Here is a 15,452-nt window from a genome sequence, read left to right as displayed (position 1 = left end):
ATTGGGTCTCAACAAATGTCCCATGAATTGTTGGAGAAACGGTGGACATGGGGTGGAATGGTCCAGAATCTCTCAAGATTGACAGAAAATGTTCAGCTTGCTGACCAATATATGGGGCGTGATCATGACAATATTTTCACCCTACCTAGCACAGTATACTGTATATGCATATACAATATATGAAGCCATCATTGTATACGGTCATCTAAATGTTCCTCAAGTAACCCAAAAAGAAATCAGAACCAGAAATAGGTAAAATACGAACTGTGCTGGAGGCAAAGTACACGTTGTAATAAGTGATATATAATATAATTGGCATGCCAACCTGCTATCAAATTATGCAAAGCAGCAAAGTCCCTCCCAGGATTCCTGACCAGCAAAGGTATATAAGTATTATTACCCAAAGGACATCTTATTGAAAAATTACATCAGAGGAAGATATGGACAAGTTGGGTATGTGTTGTATTTTCCAATACTCTATTTTATACATTGTCTTATATTATATAACGTTTCCTAACTATAATAATCGAACCAACGATGCAAATATCCGACCTCTCAGCAGGTTCTTTACTAGATTTGACTTGCTTTATGAATGGTACCTTGTAAGGTGCCTCATGTCAGGGACATTTTGCTTTCTCCTGAACGTGCAGAGAAGTGGATTTTGGACCCTTCCCCTGAAATCCCTATCAGTCATCCTTGGATCAAGTGTGTCTGATAGTGACTTTTCATACGGTATGAAATTGTCTGCAGGACACAGGGCAGATTTTGTCACATTTTTAACTGTGGAATGCATTCTGTGGAATTTCTTGCGTTTTTACACAGACTTTAATAATTGCGGAATTACATCTCCTGTATTTAGAAATCTGTGGAATTGCGCAAGACGTCCTTAATTTGGAAGCAGAAAGCTTTTTTTCCATTCCAGAACTTTTCCTCTCCATGTGCAGTACATTTTAGAAATCTCCTCCACATGGCTTGTACTGTACATGTTGTAGAATTTCCACAGCACAACTGTCACGGAAATGCCACAGCATTTACACTGTATGTGTGAAGCTACTCTTAGGATGGAAATGCTGCAACATTTACAGTACAAGCCGTGTGGAGGAGATTTCTGAGGTCTACTTGACATGGAGCGGAAATTTTTGAAAAGCACTACGGGATCTAAATCCGCAGCATGCCTACTGATGCTGCAGATCTGTGCTGGAGATTTCAAGCCTTGTAATACAAGGGTTAAAATCTGCAGCAGATCTGCTAAAATAAGACATGACCAAATTCGCATTATTTAAGTGCAGATTTTGCTGCAATGGATTTCAAGCACTTTTGCAGCATTTTTCCACTGCGGAAAGCCCACAGCAAATTCACCGCAAGGTACGCAAAAGCCTTATCCGGATGACAATGTCCGATCTTGGTCTGTAGAAAGCAGACTGCGTTTAATCCGTGTTGCATCCGTCTGATTTTTACAGTTGTGTGTCATGCGATTTTCTCGCACACAAGAAATGGAAGGGGGACCAGTATTTTTTCTAGTATAGTTTAGCGATCCAGTGCTGCTTGTCAATTCATGAGCACCCCATTTTTTTGCATCCATTGATTTGAATGAGCAATAGTCATTAATGAAATGGAACTAGAATAGAACATGTTGCAACTTTTTTACACGGACTATTGGTTTGCATTAAAAAAAACACTTTGCCTGAAGAGCCCTATTGACTGTAACGGGTCCGTATACTGTCCATGTACCGTCTGGCGCACACAAGGGCAACACCCAGATGTGAGTTATGCCAGTGGGAATAAACCCTTAGGTGTCAGATGAGCGTACTACAGGAACATTTTTGCATCTGTAATACAGACATGTTTCCCAGCCAACTGCGCCGTTTACTGACCTGAACCGGGATCATCATAGGGACTGATAAGTTCCGAGTTTGGATCAGTAAACCCGGCGGTCAGGCTGGGACACATGTCTGTATAACTGGCGCAGAAATGTGCCTGTAACATGCTCATCTGAAACCAGCCTTAGGGTGCATTCACACGATCGTATATCGGCTGGGTTTTCACGCCCAGCCGATATACGGCGTCCCTCTCTACAGGGGGAAGAGGCTGGAAGAGCCGGGAGAAGTGCACTGAGCTCCCCCCCCCTCTCCACCCCTCTCCGCCCCTCGACACTATTTGCAATGGGAGAGGGCAGAATGGGGCGAAGCTAGGAGGAGGGAGCTCAGTGCACTGCTCCCGGCTCTTCCAGCTTCCTCCCCCTGCAGAGAGGGACGCCGTATATCGGCTGGGCGTGAAAACCCAGCCGATATACGATCGTGTGAATGCGCCCTTACATTGGGTTCCATTAATTGAGAGTTAGAAAGGTTGATCACTTCCTATGCCACCTTTAAGAAATTTCATATAATACCCCAGAATATAGTAAATCAACTTTACTTGGCAAAACCTATGAGAATATATTAATAAAGCCGCCCCCAGTCAGTATGCCACCAATGTGACACAATTCCCACATGGCAGTTACCCGGTACTTGGTCTTCTTACTGTAGATTATAGACATGCTGTCCCTGTTCCGTGTGATCAGATGTCCTACTGATTGCATTCAGCTGTAAGGTGCAACTGCATAGATGACAAATAGTCTAAGGCGGTGGTGGCTATTAACTCTTCCTTTACAAGAAAGAATGCAGTTTATAAGCCGTAATAAAAGTACTACATTGGGGAGTTTACATATTACGTAATACACCGCACAATGCACCACAGTAAAGCCCACACCAAAATCCATAGACCACCTGCAGACTTTGATGCAGAATTGAAAATGGCTTAAAACCTGCCTGTAATTCCGCATCAAAATCCGCATTTCTGCGTCGTAATTCTGTCTTGTGTGAAAGGTCCCCTAATGGCTTCCATAGAGCTGACAATAGCACATTTGTAGAGATGATATAATAGAACAGAGTTTAGTTAGAAAAGAAAAAGTTTGTGGCACCCTGTTAGCTGGTAGAATAAAATGTTATTGCTGTCAGCAAGGTGGGTTTCACATGGGCGAGAAAACCACATGATTTTTGTGCAATTTTGATGTGCTGCGATTTCAACATTAGAAAGTCCCATTGACTTTCGCAATGAAAAAATGCGCAACTTTAAATCGGGGGACAGCGATGTGAGATTATTCTAAAAAAGAACAAGAACCGGCACAAAGATGTGATTCTCATGGCAAAATCGTGAACGCCCATGTGAAACTACATACATTGGGACAACTGTCGGGTGCTCTGTGCCCTGACTGCTCATCCTGTGCAATAGGGCACTAAGGCCACCAGAACAAGTCTTACTGCTAGCTCATAGACGCTCTATGATGTCCACATACCCTAATGAGCCATATCGGTAGGGATTGTCGTCTTGGGACAACCCCTTTAATTGATTCACACATCCACTTTAAAAAATGATACAGTAAATTGGTGGTTTTCTTATCCTAAGATACATAATAAACTGCATTATCGTCTCCATCTCCATCATCCACAGTATTTCTTCCCCTGGTACTCTGGTTATTGGCTGGAACGGTTAAAACTGATCTGAACGTTTTGCTAGAATGCCTTCAAGACCCCGAATATGAGGAGTTATTAGATATAGCCAAAAATGGGCTACCAAAACTATCATCTACCAAGACGGCTCATCGCAAACACATTGTAGTTGTTGGTGCTGGAATGTCCGGACTCGCTGCAGCCAAAACATTGCAAGATGCTGGACACAGGGTAAGTTGGATATTAATTAAGATGATTGCTGTTACTTCATACTTACGCCAAATACACCATACAGTTACAATATAAGGGTGACATCATGCCAATGTCATATGCATCATGCTTTACATTTTACATGGCAGGTGACTGTGCTGGAAGCTGACAACAGAGTAGGAGGCCGTGTGAGAACATATAGAGATCCAGAGGGCTGGTATGCAGACTTGGGACCAATGCGACTGCCGGAGTCTCACAGGTATCAGTACTGCAGATTCATTTGGAGATAGGTTATTACATAGACATGGACCTCAGATTATTTGATTGGGTACTGTAACCAGAGTGAACATCGATATGTATGACATGCTCCCAGGAGCTAAAAAATTGCCAAATATGTAAAATCTCTGGCACGTAACTTTTTTTGTGCTATGAAAATAGAGTAAATTGGTCTGTTGAGCAGCGTATGCACCAGAAGCGAAACTTGCCCGTACATACGGTATCCCAGGGCTGCGATGTATATGCACCGCAGCCCTGGCCATCTAAATGGGCACTAAAACAGGAGTGCAGCCACGACTTGGTCGCGGCTGACTCTCGTTCATGCGATTTTCTGCTGCACTGCGACTGTGACGCAGGCAGGCAAGAATCGCAGTGCTTGTGTGAAGAAGCCCTAACAGAGGACAGCATAGGTCCTCCAAAATAAGAGACTAATGACTGTTGTTGGACTAATGACTTAATCTAGATGATACTCAAAAGGTATCATAGGCTTATCAATCAGGTATGCCTAATTTTTATTCGATACATCGGAGAAGAGTGCAGTGAGAAACACTCAGGTGATATTTTCAACCTCTTCTTCTGAAGCACATTTATTAAGTACATCTTATATAGTAAACTTAGTACTGTCAGGAGCTGATCACGAGCTCGCCTCGCTCCATCAGCATCCAAAATATAAGCATTTCACAGCGAATCATACTAGGATATAGAGTGTGCACACTACTAAGCATTTCATAGAGGATTTCTTTTCACAGATATAACATAAAATAATTAAAGTGAGGAGTTGAAGCCTTGAACGGGTATAACTAGTACATAAGCTAGGAATAATGCCAGTACATCTGAGGTACATGATTACATTTGTCTAGTTTAAAAGAACAGGTCATTATAAGGTGTTGACTGGTTGCTTTGTGAACTGTGATGAGAAGGAATGATGTAATACATCATTATTTCTGGTTACTTTCACACACTCTTTGCAACTGTTCTCAACTCTGGCCAAGAGGTGAAGATCCTGAATAGGGGATCCATCCTCCATTAACTCAGAAAGCCATTACACGGGTTATGACTAGAGATGAGCGAGTATACTCGCTAAGGCACATTACTCGAGCGAGTAGTGCCTTAGCCGAGTATCTCCCCGCTCGTCTCTAAAGATTCGGGGGTCGGTGGGGAGCGGCGGGGGAGAGCGGAGAGGAACGGAGGGGAGATCTATCCCTCTTTCCCCCCCGTTCCCCCCTGCTCCCCGCCGCAACTCACCTCTCACTGGCACCGCCCCCCGAATCTTTAGAGACGAATGGGCAGATACTCAGCTAAGGCACTACTCGCTCGAGTAATGTGCCTTAGCGAGTATACTCGCTCATCTCTAGTTATGACCCTTTAATTTGGCCACATGATGAAAAACTGATAATTGTTTCTCAATGATGAAAGTGGTGAATATTTGTAGAGCAATCCCATATGGTTCCAAGTAGTATGGGTTCTACATTACTGACACTTCTGTTCCTTCTTACAGGATTGTACGTGAATACTGTAAACAGTTCAATCTGAAACTGGAGCCTTTTATTTCATTAGACGACGATAATTTTTATTTCTTCAACAATATCAGACGAGTTCATAAAGAAGTGATGAAGGAGCCAAATCTGTTTAAATTTAATCTAGAACCAGAAGAGAAAGGGAAATCAGTTGCTGAGTTATACGACAGCCTGTTAAACAAGGTATTTCCATCTTTTTTAATAGGGTAGTCATCATAAGTAGGGAGATGTCCGCTCATAGACCTACCTAGAGATAGCTTAGAAGAAATGCAATCCTTGACCTTTTCCAGGCGATTCAATTGGTCATATGGATGTTTTGTGGGTTTCCCAAGTGCTAGCAACCATGTAGAGGCAAATACAAAAAATTGTCACCACTGGTTAAATGTAGAAAATATCCGTGCATGGAAAACCGTTGGCCTCAATGGATATGCAAAGAGAACACAGAAGATGATCCAGCACAGGAAAAGTAAAGTCCAAAAATGACTTTGTTAATTGTAGCATGAAAACAATAGTATGACAACAAACCTAGATGCCACGAGTAAGAACCTTACATTAGAGATGCATAGGAAATAACAGATTTAAACCATGGCTCTTATGACATGGGTCTGCTGGATCATCTTCTGTGTTTTCTAACCATGTAGAGGCATAACTAAAATTCACAGAACCCCAGTAATGCCCCCTCATAGTAGTGCTAGACATGAAAAAGTCCCTCAAGGTCTCTGGGCCCCATAACACTTAATATGGTTATAGATCAGAGACTATAATAGATATAGGTTATAGATTAGAGGTCTGGAGGGAGGGGCTCATTCTGTGTTGGTTTTGCTCCCATTTTAAAGGGTAGAAAGAGCGTGCTGTTAAAGAGCGCCCACCGCAACCAGGAAATGCTTTGGAATGACATCACAACATCAGTCCCGACCCTTGTGACCATGGTGTCAGATCATGAGCCCTGTCATTCGGCACCAGACATTGACATGAAAAGATTCTCTGCTGCTGTGAGGTCTGATTGGTCAGCGGGGAGGTGGTTAAGTCAACCATGACCATTCAATCAATTGCTGTTGCAGTACATTTATTCCAACCTCTCCTCTTAGAGTGCAACCATTATTCACCTTCATGGTGGAGTTCTGGTCCAGTTCTTGTCCTCCTGGTATCATCACACTTTCAGATTCATTTATACTGATTGTTTGGTTTTGTATCATCTGTTTCCTAGTACTGTTCTATCAATTGCTAATTACAGCTTTGTATTGTCACCCCATAACCCCCTTGTCATCACATATGGACAGTCTAGATTGCCTCCAGGTTCCAGACTTGGGTTGCCCTCGTCAGGACAGTCACCCTTTTTTTTAAGTCAAGGTTACCTTGTAATAGTGTGATAGGATGAGATTTCCCTTTCCTCCCCCTTTCACTTTTATTCTAAATAGTTTTGCTCTGCGTTACTTATCGTGTATATTCGTCCTTTTTAGGACAACTATTACGTCCGACTCGGACGAGGTGTTTGGTGTAACACCTACACAGGGATGTGGGCTCTTCAGATGCTGCAATGTTATCAAGCATAAAAGTGGAAAATGTATTTAGTTATGGAACTACGAAGTGCACCAAGACCTCCTGTTGTGGGTAGTTAGAAGTAGGGGGCCCTATCTAGCAGCAATTGAAAGGGGCATCACTTTTATCCTTGCTATGGCTCCTTCTGTCTTCTTTGTACACCACAGAGTGGATATATCTATCCTGGACATTATAGAGAAGTTGTCCACGCTGGTTACTGCTCATGGTACCATCCAGTATATATATATAGAAAGTGAATACATTCGACTGGTTGATGTGCAGGTCAATCATGCGAACATACTGTCTGGGGATGCACAGAAGTTTTACATTAGGGTGCAGACCTGCTCTATTTCCAAACTGATCACTTCTGTTATTTTCAGCTCGTCGAAAAAGCTCATGGAAATTGCTCTGCACTTCTGGACAAACTTGACAGCGCTTCCAAACAGGTATTACCAGTCATTCATCACAGATATATATTACACGCCATCAACTATCAAAGTGCTCTGTAAATAGATCATATAATTATAGGGGAAGCAGGGGATGCGGTTGCACCAGGAGCCTTAGGGGGCCCATAAGGCCTCTCTTCTCCATATAGGGAGCCCAGTACTATTAATGAAGCATTATAGTTGGGGGCCCTGTTACAGCTTTTGCATTGGGGCCCAGGAGCTTCAAGTTACGTCTCTGGATAGATAGACAGACATAGAGACAGATATAGACACTACAATAGTAATTTACTTGTTTTTGCCTCTTTGAAACAGTCTTTCCTGGTTGACGAAGGACATCTAAGTGCCGGAGCTATTCAAATGCTTGGACACTACCAACTAGAAAATAGCGAATACTATTTATCACTCTTTGAAGTAGAACTTACTTTGTGGAACGACAACAGGTACAGTCTATGGGTTTGTTCAAAGCCTTTAACAATGTTGGTGTGTCCCTCCAGCCATGATTATATGGTTGCCACAAAACAATATTTAAAGGGGCTGTCCAGTTTAGCTTAACCATTTCCACATACCCCATAAGGCAATTTCAAGTTAAAGAGGTTGTACAGTTTTATAGCTATAGCTGCAAATGTGTTCTAATAAACAGTACTTGTCCGTCCTCTCCCTGACAATCCAGCACTGCAGCTCCATGGTCTTCCTGGTTGTGTTTAGGAACAGCTACCACCTGACCAATGCAGCCAATCAGAGGCCGCAGCATTGAGGTTCCATTCTCCTGGCATCATAACTCCCATGAGGCTCCGGGGACTCCAAGCAGAGTTCATGCAACTCTGCTGTTCTAACCTTTGACACAAGCTTCCAAGCCTTCACACATTGCTCTAGCCTTGAACTACCCTGTTTCCCTGAAAATAAGACATACCCTGAAAATAAGACAATGCATGATTTTCCAGAATTTTTGAGGATGCAAAATGATTTTTCAGGCTCTTTTTGAGGATGCTTGAAATATAAGCCCTACTCCAAAATTAAGCCCTGCTAACAGTTAATTAAAAAAGTCAATTTAAATAGTGTCCAGGAAGCTATACATGTAAAAAAGTTAAACCTTTTTAAAGGTGAATGTGATGACATTACTGCATTACACCAGCCTGTATCACAGTCCCAGGACCTCGTAATAGACAGTCCTGAAATGGACTGTGTCCTACCAGAGAGAATGGTAGCACAAGGAGTTGATAGTTTTCTGCTCCTCATAGTATACAACTGTATCCTTGTCCATGTGGAAACAGTTAAGTGTGTCAGGACACAGGGGGGCTCTTTAAGAGCGTCCCATTGTGCCTTGCCAGACAAAATAAAGTGCCAGAGCCTAGTCCTGGTATGATGCCATTCCTGAAAGAACCTTCTAATATGCAAGGATTGTGGAGACTGGGAAGTAACATTCATCTTAGATCCATCTAAGAAGCCAAGAAATAGCTAAAACGTCTCAATGAGGGCTCCTGCACGCTGGCGAGAGCGATATCGGGATGTGAATGATGCCTAGATATTGCTCTCACAATCCTCCTGAAGCCCTGGGAAAACAGCTTCCCATCCCAGTAGGGCTGAAGGAATCTCCTGCTGTGGCTGTCACAGCCATGGCAGCAGATAGTGACCTTCTCCATCGATTACAATGGGGCCATCGGCAGCAGCACCAACCCAGCAGTGACAGCAGTGGCAGGGGACTCTCCGCGATGAGGATTTTCAGGGAACGGAGGGTTGCTTAAAATTAAAGCCCAACCCCCGAAAATAATTCAAAACTGTAAAAAAAATAAAAAATAAGAAGAAATCACCTTAGAAGCGCTATCATCTCTGGCGTGTCTTCATGCAGGTCCCGGCACTCTTCTTCTGCTTCTCTTCTGGCCGGAGATTGAAAAATCCCCGCCTCCTGAAGCGCTGCCTCTGATTGGTCACAGCGCTCAATCCCAGGCCAGAAGAGAAGCAGAAGAAGAGTGCCGGGACCTCCAAGAAGATGCGCCGGAAATGACAGCGCTTCTAGGGTGATGTATTTTTATTTATTTATTTATTTTTTACAGTTAGTAATTATTTTCGGGGTAGGGCTTATATTTCATGTTCCCCCTGAAAATCCTTTTCGCGGGAGTCCCCTGCCACTGCTGATGATCGCAATCCTATCCCCAATTGATTTCAATGGTGCTGGCGTTGCTGCCGCCACCCCCATTGCAGACAGTGGGCAAGATTGCAAAAAGAATAGACATGCTGCGATTTTGTTTTAACGCTGCATCGCAAGCATTAAAACATCGCAAATATGCATGGAGCCATTGGAAGCCATTGGCTTCATAATTTTGCGATTTCTCGCAGCCTCGCCGTGCTGGGAAATCGTTTCAGTGTGAAGGTACCCTCAATGAATAAGAAGGGCTTAAAAACGGTCATGGCTGACTTATCACATATTTATCAGAAAGTTTAGATATTTGTGAAACTGCACGCAACTTATAAGAAACCTTCAAACTTTAGCATACAGAATGTTCACGGCAATGGTAGGATGTGGCTTGCTGGTCATACTTTATTTAATGTCTGTACTTGTTCCTGGGACAATTATGATAAATCTGCCACCTTGCATTCAATATTGGACTTCTGCTCCTACTATACCACTATTTGGTTCTGTCTGGAAATATTGGTTCTTGCTTCGGACACTCCATGGTGGTTAATCTATTGAGCACTAGAAATGTGAACATGTAATTTGGATGTACAGAATTTTGGGAAAGACAGACAGACTTTCCATGTTTGTAACATCCTTAGCTGAATGTGTTGTCCAAAGTTCAAAACCCTATTTTTTTTCTCACCAGGAGGGATCAGATTGTTGGTGGCTTCGACCTGTTGCCCTCAGCATTTGCCAGACATCTGGGAAGTGCCATCAAACTAAATTCCCCTGTAGTCAAAGTTACGCAGAAGCACAAATCTGTGATTGTCGATTACCGCAAATATAATTCCTCTGTTCTCACAAGCATATCTGCAGACTATGCCATCATCACCACCACCGCCAAGGCTGCCAGACGTATAGACTTCAGTCCTCCACTAAGTAATGAGAAATACTATGCTCTGAGTTTTGTTCACTATGCAAGTGCCACAAAGATTCACCTGAGCTGCAATGAGAGATTTTGGGAGAAGGACGGTATTGTCGGTGGAAGAAGTCTTACGGATCGACCATCTCGTAATATCTACTACCCAAGTCGTAACTCCACCAATGGAAGAGGTGTTATCCTGGCATCATACACTTTTGAAGATGATTCACTGTTCTTTGCATCGCTCAGTGATGAGGATTGTGTTGATATCGTTTTGAAAGACTTGTCTATCATTCATAGAATACCAAAGGAGGAGCTGAAGAAACTCTGCCCAAAGTATGTGGTGAAGAAATGGAGTTTGGATCCATATTCCATGGGAGCATTTGCTTATTTCACACCATATCAGCTTGGAGATATGTATGAAGACTTATCCAAACCAGAAGGCAGAATTTACTTTGCTGGGGAGCACGTATCATTTCCTCATGGCTGGATGGACACTGCCCTTAAGAGTGGTTTGAGTGCAGGAAGAGATATTCAGAGGGACTCCGAGATGTTTCTCCATAGATAAAGTGTTTGATTATATAGTAAAGATTTGTATGGCTTTAGAAATAAAATCTGACTAATAAAATGAGCAGATATGGTCATAGATTGCAGATAAGTGGTACTAATAATTAGTGGAACATCTGCTCATCCTCTACCCCCTAGATCCTGCAAGAGATATGAGGAAATACATAACTGGAGATCATTTGGAATGGACATATTATAAATATTGGAAGGAAAACTAGTAACCTCTTCTAAATATTTAGACAACTTTTGACAGTTCCACAAATGATGGGTCCATTCTTCCTGGGAACCCTAGCACTTGGGGTATAAACAGTACTTTTATTACCAATACGACAAAGTTTTGTTGAACAATGCAGCCCATGAGTGATCAGAAATGGCATACATTGATCAATAAGATCTTCACAGAAGAAGAAACTTGAGGCCATTCCTCCCTCAGGGCTACACCATCTCCCGATTCTCATTTCCCTTATGAAGACAAGATTCTTAGACCATTTTTTTAGTGATATTTTATAGACCATGTAAATAAACCCATTTTAAGTGATGTGTTACCATAAAATAAATCAGTTGCTCAGAACAAATGTGAAAATGTTTTTGCTTTTTTGTATTTGAATATAATAAAACACCTGTCTTAATGGAAAAACAATTCTTATCATTTCTGATGTACAAAACACATGTAACACCCCTTCCAGAACTCCATCCTTGGAGCTGAACAAAAAATTTCTAGAGAAGAGGAGAAGTCCCAGAAGATTGGAAAAGGGCAAATGTACCCATCTTCAAAAAAGGGAAGAAGGTGGATGCAGGAAACCACAGGCCTGTGAGCCTGACTTCTATACCAGGAAAGATTTTCTGAACAAGTTATTAAACAGCATGTATGCAAGTACTTGGATAAAAATGGAGTAATTAACCAGAGCCAGCATGGGTTTGTTACAAATGGTCATGCCAGACAAATGTAATCTCCTTCTATGACAGAATCACTGACTGGGCTGATCAGGAAAATGCGGTGGATATAGTATATCTTGACTTTAGTAAAGCATTTGACAAATATCTAATAGCATACTTATTGAACAAATTACCAAATATGGGATTGACAAGGCAACTGTTAGGTGGATTCTCAACTTGCTGAGTGATCGTACTCAAAGAGTGGTCATAAATAGTTGCACATCCAAGTGGAAGGATGTTTCAAGTGGGGTAACAAAGGGCTCTGTCCTAGGCCTAGTGTTATTCAACATTTTTATGAATGATCGGGAGAAGCGAATTAATGGAAAACTGATCAAATTTGCTGATGACACAAAGCTAGGAGGGATAGTTAATACTAGGGAAGAGAGAGAGTATTCAAAAAGATCTAGAAAAGTTTGAACAGTGGTTGGCGACTAACAGAATGGTATTAACAGGGAGAAATGCAAAGTCCTAGATCTGGATATGAAAAAAGCACATACAGAATGGGAGGAGGTGGGCTAAGCAGTAGCACATGTGAAAAGGACTTGGGTATACTAATAGATGATATACTGAACATGAGTCAACAATGTGATGAAGCAGCCAAAAAGCCAAACACAATTCTGGCATGCATAAAGAGCATAGAGTCTAGACCACGTGAGGTAATTATCCCCCTCTACTCTTCCTTAGTCAGACCTCATCTGGAATACTGTGTCCAGTTCTGAGCACCCCACTTTAAAAAAAGACATAGACACACTGGAGCAAGTTCAGAGAAGAATCACCACAATCGTGAGCGGTTTGCAAATCATGTTCTATGAAGAATGGTTAAAGGATCTGGGAATGTTTAGCTTGCAAAAAAGAATGCTGAGGGGAGACTTAATAGCTGTCTACAAATATCTGAAGGGCTGTCACAGTGCAGAGGGTTCAGCCCTATTCTCATTTGCACAAGGGAAGACTAGGAGCAATGAGATGAAACTGAAAGGGAGAAGACACAGATTAGATATTATTAAAAAAATCCTGACAGTGACGGTGATCAATGAGTGGAACAGGTTACCACAGGAGGTGGTGAGTTCTCCTTCAATGGAAGTGTTCAAACAAAGACTGAACAAATATCTGTCGGGATGATTTAGTGATCCTGCAATGAGCAGGGGGTTGGACCCGATGACCCTGAAGGTCCCTTCCAACTCTACCATTCTATGATTATATGGACAGACATTTGTCTAGGATGATTTAGTGATCCTGCACTGAGCAGGGGATTGGACCCGATGACCCAGAAGGTCCCTTCCAACTCTACCATTCTATGATTCTATGACTGCTGGATTCAATGCTCAAATGGAGTCAAACAAACTCACTAACTATAACTGTGTCCATCTGGCATACCAGCTGAAATTTTGCCAAATGAAATAGTGCAGCATCCTGTGTTTTCTATACTGGGATTTCATACCAGAATTGTGCTGAAGCCTATAAACAGAACCCCTGGCACAGATGTGAATGGGCTCTAAGGGTCTTTATTTCCAAAAGAACTCTTTAGAATTAACCCTTTAGTGACCAAGCCTGTTTTTGCCTTAATGACCAAGCCAAATGTTGGAAATCTGACATGTGTCACTTTAACAGAATAACTCCGTAAAGGTTTTGCATATCCAGGTGATTCTGACATTGTTTTTTCACCACATTTTGTACTTCATTTAGTTGGTAAAAATAGACTGATAATATTTGTGTATATTTATTAAAAGCGCCAAACTTGGGAACATTTTGAAAAAAATTGTCATTCTTCACATTTTAAACTGCAGTATCTCAAATACGTACACATACTGTACACATTTTTGATTCGATATATATTTCCATCTGTTTACTTTATTTTGGACGCACATTTGAAAAACCATTGTTTTTTTTCTTTCAAAATGTATTTATTCATTTTTATATCAGTTTATAACAGTAAATTGTGAACAGTAAATTGTGGTGTCCATAGGGTTCCATTGTAAAGAAAACAGCGTTATTAATAAACAATAATTTGAATAAAATGGGAAGTGTCGAGTATTCTTTCTACATCTTCAGTTTACATATACTGACTTAAAGTTAGAAACTTTGAACCTGCAACTTTAACCGAGCAGTTTGGTTACATTCGAGGTTTCTGCATCGGGGAGGTCCCCCAGAGATGAGTCCGTCTTCGGTTTTCAAGCAATCTAGAGGCAATCTTTCCCGTCTCTCTTGATTGCGCAATGCCCGGTCTGCTATGGACAATATATAGTGGAGGTAACTAAATTCAAATTTTGAATTAAGACAATTAACATAACATCTAGAACAAAAAAGCATTGTAACAGTAGGGAGGGGAAGAAGGGGTGGGAGAAGAAGGTAGGGGGGACCGTGAAACGCAGTCATTCACAGTGTAGGGGGGGGGGAAGGGGGGAAACGGGTCGACATATGTTGTAGCAGTCACCAGTTAAAATTCTCAGATTAGTTTTACGTCTAGTTATGGATATTGTGTTTATTCATCCTTGCCCTATGCGGTTCCCTCTCTCAGCCACTTAAGAAGCCGTTGGGATTCCTTGAAATCTATCCACGTCGCCCAGATAGATATGGTGTTGGCGGCCTCGTAGTTCGTCTCAGTGTCAGAGCTTCTCAGTTCCTCCATGTATTTAATATATTCGACCGCCTCTACTCAGGCGACCCTCGAGACCGCCCCCTCTCCCCTCCAGTTCTGAGCGATGCTATGTCTCATGGCCATTATGAAATGACCTAGTAGGCCCTTCTTGACCTGGGAAATTGGTCCTGGTATCATGGAGAGGAGAGCCATCTCAGGCATCAAAGTCAACGGGGATCTGGACAATGCCCCGTACAGTCGGGCAACGTCGCCCCACAGAGAGGCTATCGGAGGGCAGCTCCACCATATATGGACCATGGTACCCACCTCAGAACGGCATCTCCAGCACTCGTTTGTTATTGTAGGGAAGATTCTGTGGAGTTTGTCTGGGGTTCTGTACCATTGCGAGACTATTTTGAAATTTAATTCCTGCGCTTTGATGGAGATAGACAGCTTATGAGTTAGGATGTAAGACCTACTCCAGAGCTATCCGGAGAAACATGCACCAAGCGCCTCCTCCCATTCCGTCTCCCAATTTGGGCGAACCCCTCTCAATCTCTCCTCAGTCAGCAATCAGTACAGCAGAGATATCACATGTGTTGGCGGATTAAGGGTTATGCAGAGCTCCTCAAATCGGGTGAGATCAGCGCCCAGTGAAGGGGGGGACCCCACCTTTGTTTTTTTTAACCATTTAGGAGATGTACACATTTAACATTAATTATCAACATTTTGAGGAACACTGTGTTGGTCCTGTGTTCAGAAACACACCCATTGTGGCCCTAATCTTATGTCTGTATGCACAATGGGGCCCAAACCAAAAGGAGCAGCTGGTGCCTTTCAGAACAGAAATTTTGCTTGAAGGT

General features: G+C 42.3%; 1 protein-coding gene across 1 annotated transcript; it reads left to right on the top strand.

The window, feature by feature from the left end:
• The first annotated feature begins 390 nt into the window (after window positions 1-390).
• LOC136632127 (L-amino-acid oxidase-like) lies at window positions 391-14,023 on the top strand. The gene is made up of 7 exons (XM_066606761.1): window positions 391-453; window positions 3,490-3,719; window positions 3,848-3,957; window positions 5,473-5,674; window positions 7,411-7,476; window positions 7,789-7,916; window positions 10,296-14,023. The coding sequence occupies exons 1-7, from the start codon at window positions 441-443 to the stop codon at window positions 11,077-11,079; spliced, it is 1,533 nt and encodes a 510-aa protein (XP_066462858.1). The 5' UTR covers window positions 391-440; the 3' UTR covers window positions 11,080-14,023.
• Window positions 14,024-15,452: the final 1,429 nt, after the last annotated feature.

Source organism: Eleutherodactylus coqui, chromosome 6 (genome assembly GCF_035609145.1).
Source record: "Eleutherodactylus coqui strain aEleCoq1 chromosome 6, aEleCoq1.hap1, whole genome shotgun sequence".
NCBI lineage: Eukaryota > Metazoa > Chordata > Amphibia > Anura > Eleutherodactylidae > Eleutherodactylus > Eleutherodactylus coqui.
The sequence above is the reverse complement of the archived record's forward strand: the minus strand, read 5'-3'. Positions and strand labels throughout refer to the sequence as shown.

Excerpts from the sequence above, each read along its gene's own strand:
- LOC136632127 (XM_066606761.1), top strand. Across the intron at positions 7,477-7,788 it reads TTGACAGCGCTTCCAAACAG|TCTTTCCTGGTTGACGAAGG; the intron begins GTATTACCAGTC and ends TCTTTGAAACAG. Across the intron at positions 7,917-10,295 it reads ACTTTGTGGAACGACAACAG|GAGGGATCAGATTGTTGGTG; the intron begins GTACAGTCTATG and ends TTTTCTCACCAG.